At 39.4% G+C, this 14138-nt stretch overlaps 1 protein-coding gene across 1 annotated transcript in view; it reads left to right on the top strand.

The window, feature by feature from the left end:
- The window catches only part of LOC114649165 (sodium channel protein type 8 subunit alpha-like), a 442931-nt gene that overhangs the window by 219823 nt on the left and 208970 nt on the right, over positions 1-14138 (top strand). Inside the window, exons 7-9 of the mRNA XM_051925019.1 lie at positions 3427-3648; positions 3851-3914; positions 11656-11797. Coding sequence (XP_051780979.1) covers positions 3427-3648; positions 3851-3914; positions 11656-11797 — 428 coding nt within the window. The remainder of the gene's footprint in view (positions 1-3426; positions 3649-3850; positions 3915-11655; positions 11798-14138) is intronic.

Here is a 14138-nt window from a genome sequence, read left to right as displayed (position 1 = left end):
TACATTACACATTGATATTAAAATTATTTTCAGTAAAATGCCAAAAGTGCCAGTTATTATTATATCAGTTATCAATATTCTATGTTAATTATTTTGGGCATACTCAAGTATACGGTATATGCCTAGTACCTGTCTGATACTGATGTCCAAATATATAACAAAACATACACTCTACACACATTAAAAACGCTTAGCGTCTTTTTTATTCTAACATTTAATCTAGTTAAAAAAATTATATAGTGAGAACAATATGAAATGAGAACAAATCATTTTAACAAATCACATGCTTCCACTAGACCATGTGGATCCTAAGGTGTTCAGTTAAAGCTAGTTAAACACCGAGTTCCAAGTTTTCATTACTCTCATACTGTATGTCTTAGGATAAATGGATAAAAAAATTAACTTACGCCTTCACTCTGATGTTGTTGTTTATTTGTTTCTGATTGGTAATGAAGAGCTATAAGCACTCCTCTGTGGCTCTTCATTGGGCACATTCTTCACATTTACAAGATTCCAATGTCATATTATTAGTATACAACTAATTTTGTTGTTTTGAATTCCTCGATAGTTCATACAATGAGCAATTTTCTACTCACCGTCACCCTAATACTCATCACCCAAGTTGCATCGGCACTGAGTTGCTTTTTGACATAACTTTGAAAATTGGAGTACTAGGATAAAGCCCACACTGACACAAAAAGAACATGCAGATTCCACACTGGTAGGCAATGGCTTGGAGTTTTGAGCCAGGACTGTGAGATACAGTGGGGCAAAAAAGTATTTAGTCAGCCACCAATTGTGCAAGTTCTCCCCCTTAAAAAGATGAGAGAGGCCTGTAATTTTCATCATAGGTATACCTCAACTATGAGAGACAAAATGAGAAAAAAAAATCCAGAAAATCACATTGTCTGATTTTTGAAGAATTTATTTGCAAATTATGGTGGAAAAAAAGTTTTTGTTCAATAACAAAAGTTCATCTCAATATTTTGTTATATACCCTTTGTTGGCAATGACAGAGGTCAAACGTTTTCTGTAAGTCTTCACAAGGTTTTCACACACTGTTGCTGGTATTTTGGCCCATTCCTCCAAGCAGATCTCCTCTAGAGCAGTGATGTTTTGGGGCTGTCGCTGGGCAACACGGACTTTCAACTCCCTCCAAAGATTTTGTGTGGGGTTGAGATCTGGAGACTGGCTAGGCCACTCCAGGACCTTGAAATGCTTCTTATGAAGCCACTCCTTCGTTACCCGGGTGGTGTGTTTGGGTTCATTGTCATGCTGAAAGACCCAGTCACGTTTCATCTTCAATGCACTTGCTGATGGAAGGAGGTTTTCACTCAAAATCTGACGATACATGGCCCCATTCATTCTTTCCTTTACACGGATCAGTCGTCCTGGTCCCTTTGCAGAAAAACAGCCCCAAAGCATGATGTTTCCACCCCCATGCTTTACAGTAGGTATGGTGTTCTTTGGATGCAACTCAGTATTCTTTCTCCTCCAAACACGACAAGTAGAGTTTTTTCATCTGACCATATAACATTCTCCCAATCCTCTTCTGGATCATCCAAATGCTCTCTAGCAAACTTCAGACGGGCCTGCACATGTACTGGCTTAAGCAGGGGGACACGTCTGGCACTGCAGGATTTGAGTCCCTGGCGGCGTAGTGTGTTACTGATGGTAGCCTTTGTTACTTTGGTCCCAGCTCTCTGCAGGTCATTCACTAGGTCCCCCCGTGTGGTTCTGGGATTTTTGCTCACCGTTCTTGTGATCATTTTGACCCCACGGGGTGAGATCTTGCGTGGAGCCCCAGATCGAGGGAGATTATCAGTGGTCTTGTATGTCTTCCATTTTCTAATAATTGCTCCCACAGTTGATTTCTTCACACCAAGCTGCTTAACTATTGCAGATTCAGTCTTCTCAGCCTGGTGCAGGTCTACAATTTTGTTTCTGGTGTCCTTTGACAACTCTTTGGTCTTGGCCATAGTGGAGTTTGGAGTGTGACTGTTTGAGGTTGTGGACAGGTGTCTTTTATATTGATAACGAGTTCAAACAGCTGCCATTAATACAGGTAACGAGTGGAGGACAGAGGAGCCTCTTACAGAAGAAGTTACAGGTCTGTGAGAGCCAGAAATCTTGCTTGTTTGTAGGTGACCAAATACTTGTTTTCCACCATAATTTGCAAATAAATTCTTCAAAAATCAGACAATGTGATTTTCTGGATTTTTTTTCTCATTTTGTCTCTCATAGTTGAGGTATACCTATGATGAAAATTACAGGCCTCTCTCGTCTTTTTAAGTGGGAGAACTTGCACAATTGGTGGCTGACTAAATACTTTTTTGCCCCACTGTACATGCTCTTACCATTTTGGCATTGTATATAGAAAAGGATGTATAATATTTTAAGATTATTTTAGTAAGCAAGCAAAAATATTTTGTATAGTTCAGGATTTATTTGCCAAGAGCAATCAGTATCCATGCTTGTTTTGTTAGCAAAAATTAAAAATTCCAAATTAAAGAAAATGGCCAAAGCAGCACACAGAAAATCAATAGAGCAAACAACAATCTATGTACAAGTATTCTATTTGAGGTAAAAAAAGGTGTTTTTCATCCTGCTGACGTGGATTTTAACAATTTGGTACCATTGGTCTGAAATAGTTACAGAATGGATGCGTGGGAGAGAAAATATTAACCACACTATTAAAATGTACAAGGGTAACTAAAAAGATTTTGCATTGTTGTCACTAAAATGAAGACGAAAGCCGTACCATCCTCACACATGCATCCGCTTTGTTTTATTTTCAAAAAAGTTTAACCAGCACTGCACATGCTTGTGTTTGCAAAAAAACTGTTTTTATAAATGGATGGCAAGCACCTTATGCACCATTTTTTTCAAAGCATGTCAAAATAACGGCTACTTTAAAAAATCCAAACAAATCATTTAAAGTTAACGGATGGACTTTCAAGTATATGTTGTAGCAATGTGAAATGGGCAGCCGCCATGCAGGAACAGAACACCTTGGTGGCAATTATACCTGGCGCTTACTCCAAGTCACCAGCTTCATCTTATCATACAACACCTCACTGTAATCCCCACGGTTTAGTCGCTCTCTCTCTCTCAGCAGTACCTCAGGGAGGTTCTTGTAACTCGCAGACATTTCTAAGCGTAACTTCACAATAGTCTTCATTGGCACTCATGATTATCAGTGGTGTGGTGGATGTACTAGGAAGAGATTCATCAGTTGGGTCAACAAAAAAGAACTTTGCAGTTACTTGTTCACTTACCGTTATACATTTTTTAGATCCCTGGATTTGAATTGGATGTGCATGTTACCACACATCCACGTTAGCGATTTAGTCTGGAATGCTAACTTGCTCTATGACTTTCAGGGGTGTTGATAGATGAAGCTGTTTTTCTCCCTTCTGCTTGTAGGCCTGAAGACCATTGTCGGAGCTCTCATTCAGTCTGTGAAAAAGCTGTCGGATGTCATGATTCTGACAGTATTTTGTCTCAGTGTGTTTGCTCTGATTGGACTGCAGTTGTTTATGGGAAATCTACGGCAAAAATGTGTCATCTGGCCAATCAACTCCACCGAGGTGTACTTAGGAAACGGAAGCAAAGGTTTTGACTGGGACGAATACATCTTGAATGAAAGTGCGTATTTTATTCCTTTGTAATCCTCTTAAGGCTCATGGAAAGTTGCACAGGCATTCATTTTAACTTCAACTGAAAAGCTTATAGGTCCCACAGTGGAATGAGTTGCAATTGCATCTTTATAACAAAAACTTTTTTTAAAACTGTTTTAATGAGCATTTTCTACTTTGCATTTAATTCAACTTCTTTTTTTCCCCTGTAGCAAACTTTTATTTTTTACCTGGAGCCCTTGATGCCCTTCTATGTGGAAACAGTTCAGATTCTGGGTGAGTTTCTACTTTTTAAACAAAACATGGAGCTTCTTATTCCAGGTAATTTGCCAGGCGGCAAGGTGTCTGGTAAATAATGTCGTTTTAGCAGCCAGAGAATAGACATAAATCAAAGCAAAGGATCAATCCCAGAGTCAGTGCTAACTAAGAAACCAAAGTAAAAAACAAAACAAAACTAGGAGCCAGAGTAGGGTTAGGGTTAGCCAGGAGTTTATACAAAGTTTATACCTTTATACAAATGAAATACATGTAAATCTACTTTTTATTGTTATTTAAAAACACTAGGGGGCTCCGCCCCCTGCTCGGTTATACAATTTTCAGAGATTGTTATTTTCATGGGAATTGTTACATATGCATTATTTTCGCTTTACTTTAAAACTTTAGTTTAAACAATATTTGGAATGAACTTTTCTTCAAGATCGCATTGAATTTTGATTCCGTGTTTGGAGTCACATCGTGACAATGCAACGTGTAACTGCCTGTGTGAATGAATATCATTTCCTTCTCTCTAATAAATAAAACGACTTTCTCAAATGTTTGTCCATGCTATTTCTTCTTCATTTTGTCGTTGACTTGTCATCTAGAATGTATAAAATTATTGACATGATAAAATTTATAAGAGATAGCAAAATACCTGCGCTTTGCAGCGGAGAAGTAGTGTGTTAAAGAGGTTATGTAAACATATATATACATATATATATATACATATCTACATATACATATATATACATATATACATATATATATATATATACATATACACATCCACATATATATATACATATCAGCATATATATACACATACATATACACACATACATATACATATACACATACATACATAGTGCGTTGTAACACGGGCTGTGATTGTTACATGGGAGGGAGACGACAAATCACAGCTTCCCGCTTTCTAATCGGGCCTGTGATTGGTGCTTTGATGGATGCCCAGATCCCACAGTATCTCCCCTTAGGAGAGGCGTTAGGCAAGTGTAATTGAATAGCGGTGCTGCAAGTTTAGCTTTACACCTGTTTTTAAGGCTTATTGACTGAAAGGGGCTTTCATGAAAAAAGTTAGGGCTTTGCTACAGGATACACCCTCCACAAGTTAAGGAAGTAAAAATAAAGGTATATATTTCTGTCTTATTTAAACCTTTTAAGTTTGTATGCGGGCGGCATGGTGGCGCAGTGAAAGGTGCCAGTTAGGAGACCCGGGTTCGCTTCCCTGCGTGGAGTTTGAATGTTCTCCCCGTGTCTGTCTGGGTTTCCTCAGGGTACTCCGGTTTCCTTCCACAGTCCAAAGACATGCAGGTTAGGTGCATTGGCGATTCTAAATTGTCCCTGGTGTGTGGGTGTGTGTGGGTGTGTGCACCCTGCGGTGGGCTGGCACCTTGCCCGGGGTTTGTTTCCTGCCTTGCGCCCTGTGTTGGCAGGGATTGGCTCCTGTATTTAGGATATAGCGGGTTGGATAATGGATGGATGGACATATGTATGCATAGCCCCATTTGCCCGTTTTCGTTTTTTTTCTTTCTTCAGTAATATGTCAGCAAACCCGAAGCTTGTCAGTTCAAATCCTGGTACTGACACCACTGTGTGACCCTGAGGAAGTCACTTCACCTGCCTGTGCTGCAAAAAACAAAAGTAATCTAACAAATTGTACCATTGATGTTGCAAGTTGCTGGAATAAAGGCATAAGTCAAATAGATAAATATGTATTATACAAATAGGAACTATTCATTTATTTTCAGTTAAGTCATCTGCAGCAAACGTTTATAAATGAGGGTTTCTCCTTTTTAGATAGTGCAAACTGTTTCTTCTTCATTGAGGTTTTCTCTAGGAGAGCTTTTTTCATTTCATTGAAAATTAAAGCAGCAGCTGCCAAAATATGTAGCTTTCTTATTAATTTTTCAACATTGTGTAAAATAACTTTATAAAGTAACATAAAAGGTTTAAATACTGGTTATCGGGCGGCACGGTGGCGCAGTGGGTAGCGCTGCTGCCTCGCAGTTGGGTGATCTGGGGACCTGGGTTCGCTTCCCGGGCCCTCCCTGTGTGGAGTTTGCATGTTCTCCCCGTGTCTGCGTGGGTTTCCTCCCACAGTCCAAAGACATGCAGGTTAGGTGGATTGGCGATTCTAAATTGGCCCTAGTGTGTGCTTGGTGTGTGGGTGTGTTTGTGTGTGTCCTGCGGTGGGTTGGCACCATGCCCAGGATTGGTTCCTGCCTTGTGCCCTGTGTTGGCTGGGATTGGCTCCAGCGGACCCCCGTGACCCTGTGTTCGGATTCAGCAGGTTGGAAAATGGATGGATGGATACTGGTTATCCTTTTACATTAAAATATTACTAAAGAGATACAAAAAAAGTAAAATGCATATGTTGTTTTTCTTTAAGGAGATTAAATATTACTGAAGAAAGAAAAAAAAAAAACTAAAACAGCCAAATGGGGCTATGCATACGAACTTAAAAGGTTTAAATAAAACAGAAATATATACTTTTTATTTTTACTTCCTTAACTTGTGGAGGGTGTATCCTGTAGCAAAGCCCTAACTTTTTTCGTGAAAGCCCGTTTCAGTCAATAAGTCTTAAAAACAGGTGTAAAGATATTGACAATAAACTACGCAAACCCACCAAGACATGGAATCGTTTAAATCAAGGCGCTGCGCTACCTTCTTCCAGATCGGCCCCAAGGCGTTCATATTTTTCCAAAGCAGTTCTGGTCTCCATCGCCATCTGTAGCTGAGTCGAAAAACACCATCCCATACTATTAGTTAACGATTAACACATTTCTATATGTATTGTAAGCATACAATACAACTGATAATATGTTGCGCTTATTTATCTGGTGTACCGACATTTTTGCGCGTTTAACGGCTGAAATCCAACGTGGTTTGTGCCCTTCAGAATGAAAACAGTTTGCATTTACCTCTTTAATAAAAGGTGAGCTTTTAAGCCTGAGAAATCACCCCGTAAATGCACACGTTTAATTGCACATGTGTTAATATGTATGCTTACACAGTATTAAAAGACACTCAACAATTAACGTCATTTACCTTCGTTCCCGCATTCGAGTCGTGCTGTAAATTCTTACTGTGAAATATAATTGACAAATAATTTGGTGAATGAACTTGTGAAGAAGGTGGAGCTGGAGTATTACGTCACTTCATTAACGAAAATGCCGTGATGTGCGGAAGGGCGGGGGGAGTGTGGGGGTTGACAGAGAATGTTTTCTTCAGCGCTCTTTGGGGCTCTTCCTTGTTTACAGTTCACGTGATTACGTAGGAGGCGTGATGACACGATACGCGACTCCGCCTCCTCCATTACAGTATATGGACAAAAAAGAGGTTCCAGTTATGACCATTACACATAGAATTTCTAAATGAAACCTGCCTAACTTTTGTAAGTAAGCTGTAAGGAATGAGCCTGCCAAATTTCAGCCTTCCACCTACACGGGAAGTTGGAGAATTAGTGATGAGTCAGTCAGTGAGTGAGGGCTTTGCCTTTATAGATGAGAGTGCAGGAGGTGTGTCTGCCAAAAGCATTCACACAACTGAGTTTAGATGACCGTGGTCTTGTTTGAAAATAGTTGTATGACTTGAAAGAATCTCATGTTAAAAGTCTCCATCTTACGGGACATCATACCGCAACAATGTTTCTGGAATCTTTTCATTCTCGCTGGCAACACGAATTAGACGATCTACAAGTCTCCGGCTTAAAGTTTAAATCCGAACAATATATTCGATCTCTTTTCACTGTTCCGTTATTTTAGTGAGTAATAATTTCCGTTTGTTTGTGCTAATGCGATCTTTCCCATCCTTTTTTTGAGACTTTGGCATTTTTCGTACTTTCCACTAACTTGTTGTGCATGTCTACCTCTCCAACATTTTTTAATTCTTTATGACGTTCTACTTTGTCATCTACTCTTTGTCCTTTATCTCCAGCCCCGTGCCTGGTTAAATCTCTTTCTTGCGGGATGTATAACACTCCTCATGTTGTGAGGGGGTGGGGCTGAACACACGCTAAGGAGATGCGGTCGGATCAACTGCTGTCTTGCTGCTGGCTGCTGCATGTTCTCTTCGATCATTTAAGAGCCTGTATAGCAGCTGTCCTTTTGCCACTTCGCATTTCTGCCGCTCATGTTGTGAAAGGGGGTCAGGGGGGCTGAACGCACGCTAACGAGATGTGGTCGGATCATCTGCTGGCTTGCTGCTGCTAGCGAGCTGTGTGTTCAGCTTGTAACGCTAAAGCCTATACAGCAGCTGTCCTTTTGTCTCACTGCCTTGTCTCGTGTGACGTCAAAGTGTCTTCCGAGAAGATCACGTCTCGTCTCCTTCGTCTCTCTCCCTAGATTTTTTTTTATAATAGAGAGATATTATTCTACATTATGTCTAAATATATTATAGAATCTTATAGTATATTGAAATGGTTTGTAAAATATTTAATTTATTGCCCATTTTGTATGTTGATAAAAAAAAGGATAAAACTGGCTAGAACCTTCATCTTTGTGAGTGACAAAATTCAACAGAGCTCCTCTTTGTGAAGCAATACAAGCCTGTTCAGCGGCTTTTTTCTTATGTTTAGCAGCACCAGACTGATGAGCTCGCTTCATTTTCAAACAGGGAGGACAAAATCAAGTTGCGTTATTAGCTAATGATTACTCACTTGTACGTACAAAAATACTGATGGTACAGTAGACCATAGACCAGTGTTCTTGATTATATTAGTGCCAGATAAAACTCGTGAACATGTATAGACAGACTAATGATAATGCGACTAGTTGACGGAAAAGATAGCTTACATGTATAATTATAGCAGAGCAGACAGAGGGACGGAGCAAACCACCCACTGTCGAGTCGCTTTGTGGAATGGTATTTATCCTCCCAGCTTCCGCTATTTATAGCGTGATCGATTTGTTGCGGAGATGCTCGGAGGCAGGTGAGGTGGATGATCAGTGCCCTCCCACTGGGGCCCCACCCACCACTCCGTCACCTCGATTCTGCCTGTCATCATCACTGTTCCCTCTTTGCTCGCACGTAACCATATTGATAATTCCGCCACCAGAGAAAATTTGTACTTCTGAAATATATGGACCTGTAAGACGTAGGTTATTTGGTTAAAAAAAAGCGCCCGGCGAGGTCCCCTTGGCATTGGGGCCCTAGGCGGTTGCCTAGTTTGCCTATGCCTAAGAACAGTCCTGCCATTATTATGCTGAATGGTTATTGTGCACACATAATGTATTGGCATCTGTGCCATAAAAGTGTCTATGTGCATTATGTAGCATCTGAATTATTTTCAACGTCGTTTTCTAACTGGTTAAATATTTTGGTTATGAATCTAGTTTAGTTAACAGCATTGGATTTGGCATTTGCCTGTTAAACTTAATGAATGATCTGCTGACTTAATGCGTATGTTCACATTTCTTCATTTCCCTCATTTATTTCCACATTCACTTAATGCAGGAAACCCACAGCACCTCAGTAAACTCAATTATACTACATGGCCTACAGTTATACACCTGTCATGCATCTGATTGTTTTTCAGGTCAGAACAGTAAGCCCATCCTTTGCGATTGCCTAGCAAATGCTGGCATACACTGAATCCCATATGGTGCTCCTCAAACTGTACAACAAAATATTAGCCTAGGTACCATAAATGTAATTGTAAATTTCACAGACACATGATGATTGGCGATTCTAAATTGGCCCTAGTGTGTGCTTGGTGTGTGGGTGTGTTTGTGTGTGTCCTGCGGTGGGTTGGCACTCTGCCCAGGATTGGTTCCCTGCCTTGTGCCCTGTGTTGGCTGGGATTGGCTCCAGCAGACCCCCGTGACCCTGTGTTCGGATTCAGCGGGTTGGAAAATGGATGGATGGATGGATGATGCAGTTCACTTCACCTTTTCTTACCTTTCAAACTGAGTTTAAATTTCCCTCCATGAAACATACTTTTTTAATGTTTTGTAAAATTCAAAATCAACTTCCAAAGTAAAACTTTGTGCTCAATATTGTATATATCTCTGATGCATCCACAGGATTGCAATTGACATGATTTCCATCATAATTGGAATCAAAGGGTCTTCACTTGAATCAAATGATATTTTAACTGCTGTTGCTACTACATTTTCCTTTAGACCATCTGGAATACACATTCATCACTGCATTGGCAGACTTACACTGTCTAAGCCTCTATTATTAGTATTTATGTAAGTATGTACAGTATGTATGTTTAATATATGTATGCATAATGGTGTTGAGACATATGTTATTCCTTGAATTTCCCTTTATGATAGATAGATAGATAGATAGATAGATAGATAGATAGATAGATAGATAGATAGATAGATAGATAGATAGATAGATAGATAGATAATTTATTAATCCCAATGGGATAATAAAGTTAAAGCTGCTGCCATATCGGCGCAGTTTAACTCTTTCAGGGCTGATGTCGACTTCTGTCAAAAGGAGGAGTTGACGATGGTAATCAACTGTAAACTGCAACAAAACCAACCATTATCTTTTAGTTGGAATCTCGTTGGTAGAAGGAGATTTCCTGCACTCGTGTGAGTAGTAAGGCGCAAACAACGGCAAAAATGGCACTGAAATAATGGCAAGAGATCAAAGCGAATGCGTAAAGCAGAATACTGCGGGGACGAAGCTTTGCCTATTATCTCTGAACTGGACTATGACTTGCCGGACTCCAATTTTGATACAAGTGATCGAAAACGAATGTGAGGTTCCAGCATCAGCTGACTGGTCCCCAGCTAATCGTGGTGCTGAACAGGTTCATGTAGGCAATGTTTGCCAGGATGACTGCCACTTAACAATGGTAATGCGACCATGACCCCTGCTGCTGCTGCTGCCGCCCCAGCCACGCAAAGACAGCCACACTTTCTTGGCAAACTGGCAGCCGCAGCATGCAGCAACAGACGTTTTATGTGTCGGTAGAATTTCTGTGTGAAACCATTGCTTTTCAGAAAATTCTGTCAAGGCAGTGGACAGAAACGGCAATGCTTTTCAGCATTTAAGAAATAAGTTTGGTCTCGAGAAAAGTGAAGCCAAAATTAAGGAAGGTGTTTTTGTTGTTCCTGAAATCTGTGAACTGATGCTTGATGATGAGTTCAAAAAGAAACTAAAGCCCACTGAATTAGCACCCTCATTCATGCAGGTTGTCCAGAATTTTCTTGACAGTCACAGAGCAGAGAATAATGCTGAGCTTGTGGAGCATATGCTCAAAAGTATATTAACTTACGGGAGCCCGAATGTCACTGAAGATGCATTTTTTACATTCTCATCTCGACTTTTTTCCACAAAATCTGGGCCATGTCAGCGATGAGTATAGGGAAAGATTTCATCAAGATATAAAAGTGATGGAAAACTGATATTGGGGAAAATTCACTCAGAGCATGATGGGTTACTACTATTGATTTCTGTGTGAAACCATTGCTTTTCAGAAATTATGTTTTTTGGAAAAAAATATTCAGCCCTCAAAGAGTTAATAGGAAACATTTGATCACTGTTAATTCTACAAGAATATTTTCCTCATACATCAAAACAACTTCATATTGACAATTCATTCAAAATTCCTTAAAGGCAGAATCAATGTTATACGCATACTGTAGTAACCAAGAAAATGTTCTTTAATCTTTCTGCTTTCCTAATTCTTTCTCCTGTTACCTATGATATAATTTTCTTAACTTATTTATTTAACTGACACCATATTCTAACTTGTTTTAATTTATTTTTTTTATAGACGTTGTCCAGAAGGGTATATGTGTATGAAGGCAGGAAGAAACCCCAATTATGGTTATACCAGCTTTGACACTTTTGGCTGGGCATTCCTTGCTTTGTTCCGACTAATGACTCAGGACTTTTGGGAAAACTTGTACCAGTTGGTAAGTTGCTGATTTTAGTTTAGTTTTCGTTCGTTCTGTTTAACTATTTGAGGAGTTTGATATATACAATTGAAACCTGGGTGGTATTAAGGTGTCCCGCATAGAAAGGAGTTGTCTAGATTTGCTGCATAGCTGACATAGTTGCCTAGCCACCTTAATTTAATCTTTAATAAAATCCCAATTGTATTTTAGTGCAGGAGTTCAGAAATTTCTGTCAAGTAAAGAAATGTACTCACACAGCGGATTTACTGTGGTCATTATTGATATTTTATAAAATTTGTCTAGGTTTCTACATGATGATGTTTGTTCCAGATGACTATGGCTTTCTGCTTAAAGAACAACAACATTTATATCTATAGCACATTTTCATACAAACAATGGAGCTCAAAGTGCTTTACATGAAGAAGAAAGAGAAAAAAGACAAAATAAATAAGAATTAAAATAAAGGAACACTAATTAACATAGAATAAAAGTAAGGTCCGATGGCCAGGGAGGACAGAAAAAACAAAAAAAAAACTCCAGACGGCTGGAGAAAAACAAATTAGAATCTGCAGGGGTTCCGAGGCCAATGAGACCACCCAGCCCCCTGTAGGCATTCTACCTAACATCAATGACCTCAGTCAGTCCTCATGGTGTTCAGGGTTCTCATGGAAGAACTTGATGATGATGGTCATGTGGACTTCTGGCCGTGTAATCCATCAATGTAAGGACATCATGGTGCTTTGATCAGGTGGTGGGGGTGCAGATTTCCACCACAGAAAACCAGAAAAAGAACAGAAGAGAGAGTAGGGGTTAGTACGGATTGTGGAGCCACCATGAATAGTAATGATAACACTGGTCAACAAGCACTTCGCTTTTGGGAGTCTTTCGCCTTTACTTTAACAAATTTCACTTGCTGACTCCAAATCTGAAAAACTGTTTTTGTCCAGCAGCACGTCCCGTTTTTTAGGTCTGATGTTCCAGGTCTTGGACAACTAGGGTGACTGGACAGTACAACAACAACAACAACATTTATTTATATAGCACATTTTCATACAACTAATGTAGCTCAAAGTGCTTACACAGTAAAGGCGGATAACCATTTTGATAAATACCGGTAATTCCACTAGATAAATGATTTCGCCACACATTACTAACAGCTGTGAGTTATTTACCTTTTCATTTTTAATTAAAAAATTTGTTAGCTGATTACCAGGTCTTATATGACTCTAAAGCATAATAACACAACTCAGACATGACGGTGCAGTAGGTTGAGGTTTTACTGTTAAACATAACATTGCATTTCAGGACATTTCGTTCGCTAGATTCACCATTACTTTGAAAATTCTGTCAAGGCAATGGACAGAAACGGCGATGCTTTTCAGCATTTAAGAAATAAGTTTGGTCTCGAGAAAAGTGAAGCCAAAATTAAGGAAGGCGTTTTTGTTGTTCCTGAAATCCGTGAACTGATGCTTGACGATGAGTTCAATAGGAAACTGAAGCCCACTGAATCAGCACCCTCATTCGTGCATATTGTCCGCAATTTTCTTGACAGTCACAGAGCAGAGAATTATACTGAGCTGGTGGAGAACCCGCTGAAAGTGTATCAGCTTATGGGAGCCCGAAAGTCACTGAAGATGCATGTTTTTACATTTATTTCGACGTTTTTCCACCAAATCTGGGCCATGTCAGCAATGAGTATAGGGAAAGATTTCATCAAGATATAAATGTGATGGAAAACTGATATTGGGGAAAATTCACTCCGAGCATGATGGGTGACTACTGTTGGTTCTTGCAAAGAGAGACGGGTGTGCAGTACAACTGCAAAAGTAAGTGCCTCAGATATTTTGGAGCACGCTGACCTCACTTTTATACTGCGGTAAATTGACATAAATATACTTTAACGTGTCTCTGGTATCGTCTTCTGGTTTATTTTCAGAATAAACACATCAAAACAATTTTGGTGGGATAGAGTCCAAACTCCAGATATTGTGTTGATATATTATATTGATATTCAAAAGTGTCAAAACGTCAATGATGTGTATTTCAGAAACCTGACGTGCTAGCTTAATTACGATTTTATATATGAAATCAGTGTAAAAATCTTAATAGAGAGCTGCTCTGAAGTTCCCAGTAGCAAACAAAAAATATTTTTTTGTAGACCAGTGTAGTTAATTGAATATACAGAGCATCAGGATTAAACTAAAATGAAGCTATGAGAAAGCCGTGTTAAAGTAATGTTTCCTGGATTCTGTCGTGAAAGCTCTTTCTTGTAATTTACGGTGCACTGGTGTCCTCCAGTACATTTTCACTGTTTAGTTGAATTATTTATGGAACATAGGGTTCGCTTAAAGTCGCTATT

Source organism: Erpetoichthys calabaricus, chromosome 3 (assembly GCF_900747795.2).
Source record: "Erpetoichthys calabaricus chromosome 3, fErpCal1.3, whole genome shotgun sequence".
Taxonomy (NCBI): Eukaryota; Metazoa; Chordata; class Cladistia; order Polypteriformes; family Polypteridae; genus Erpetoichthys; species Erpetoichthys calabaricus.
Note: the sequence above shows the minus strand (reverse complement) of the source record. Positions and strands in the feature narration are given on the sequence as shown.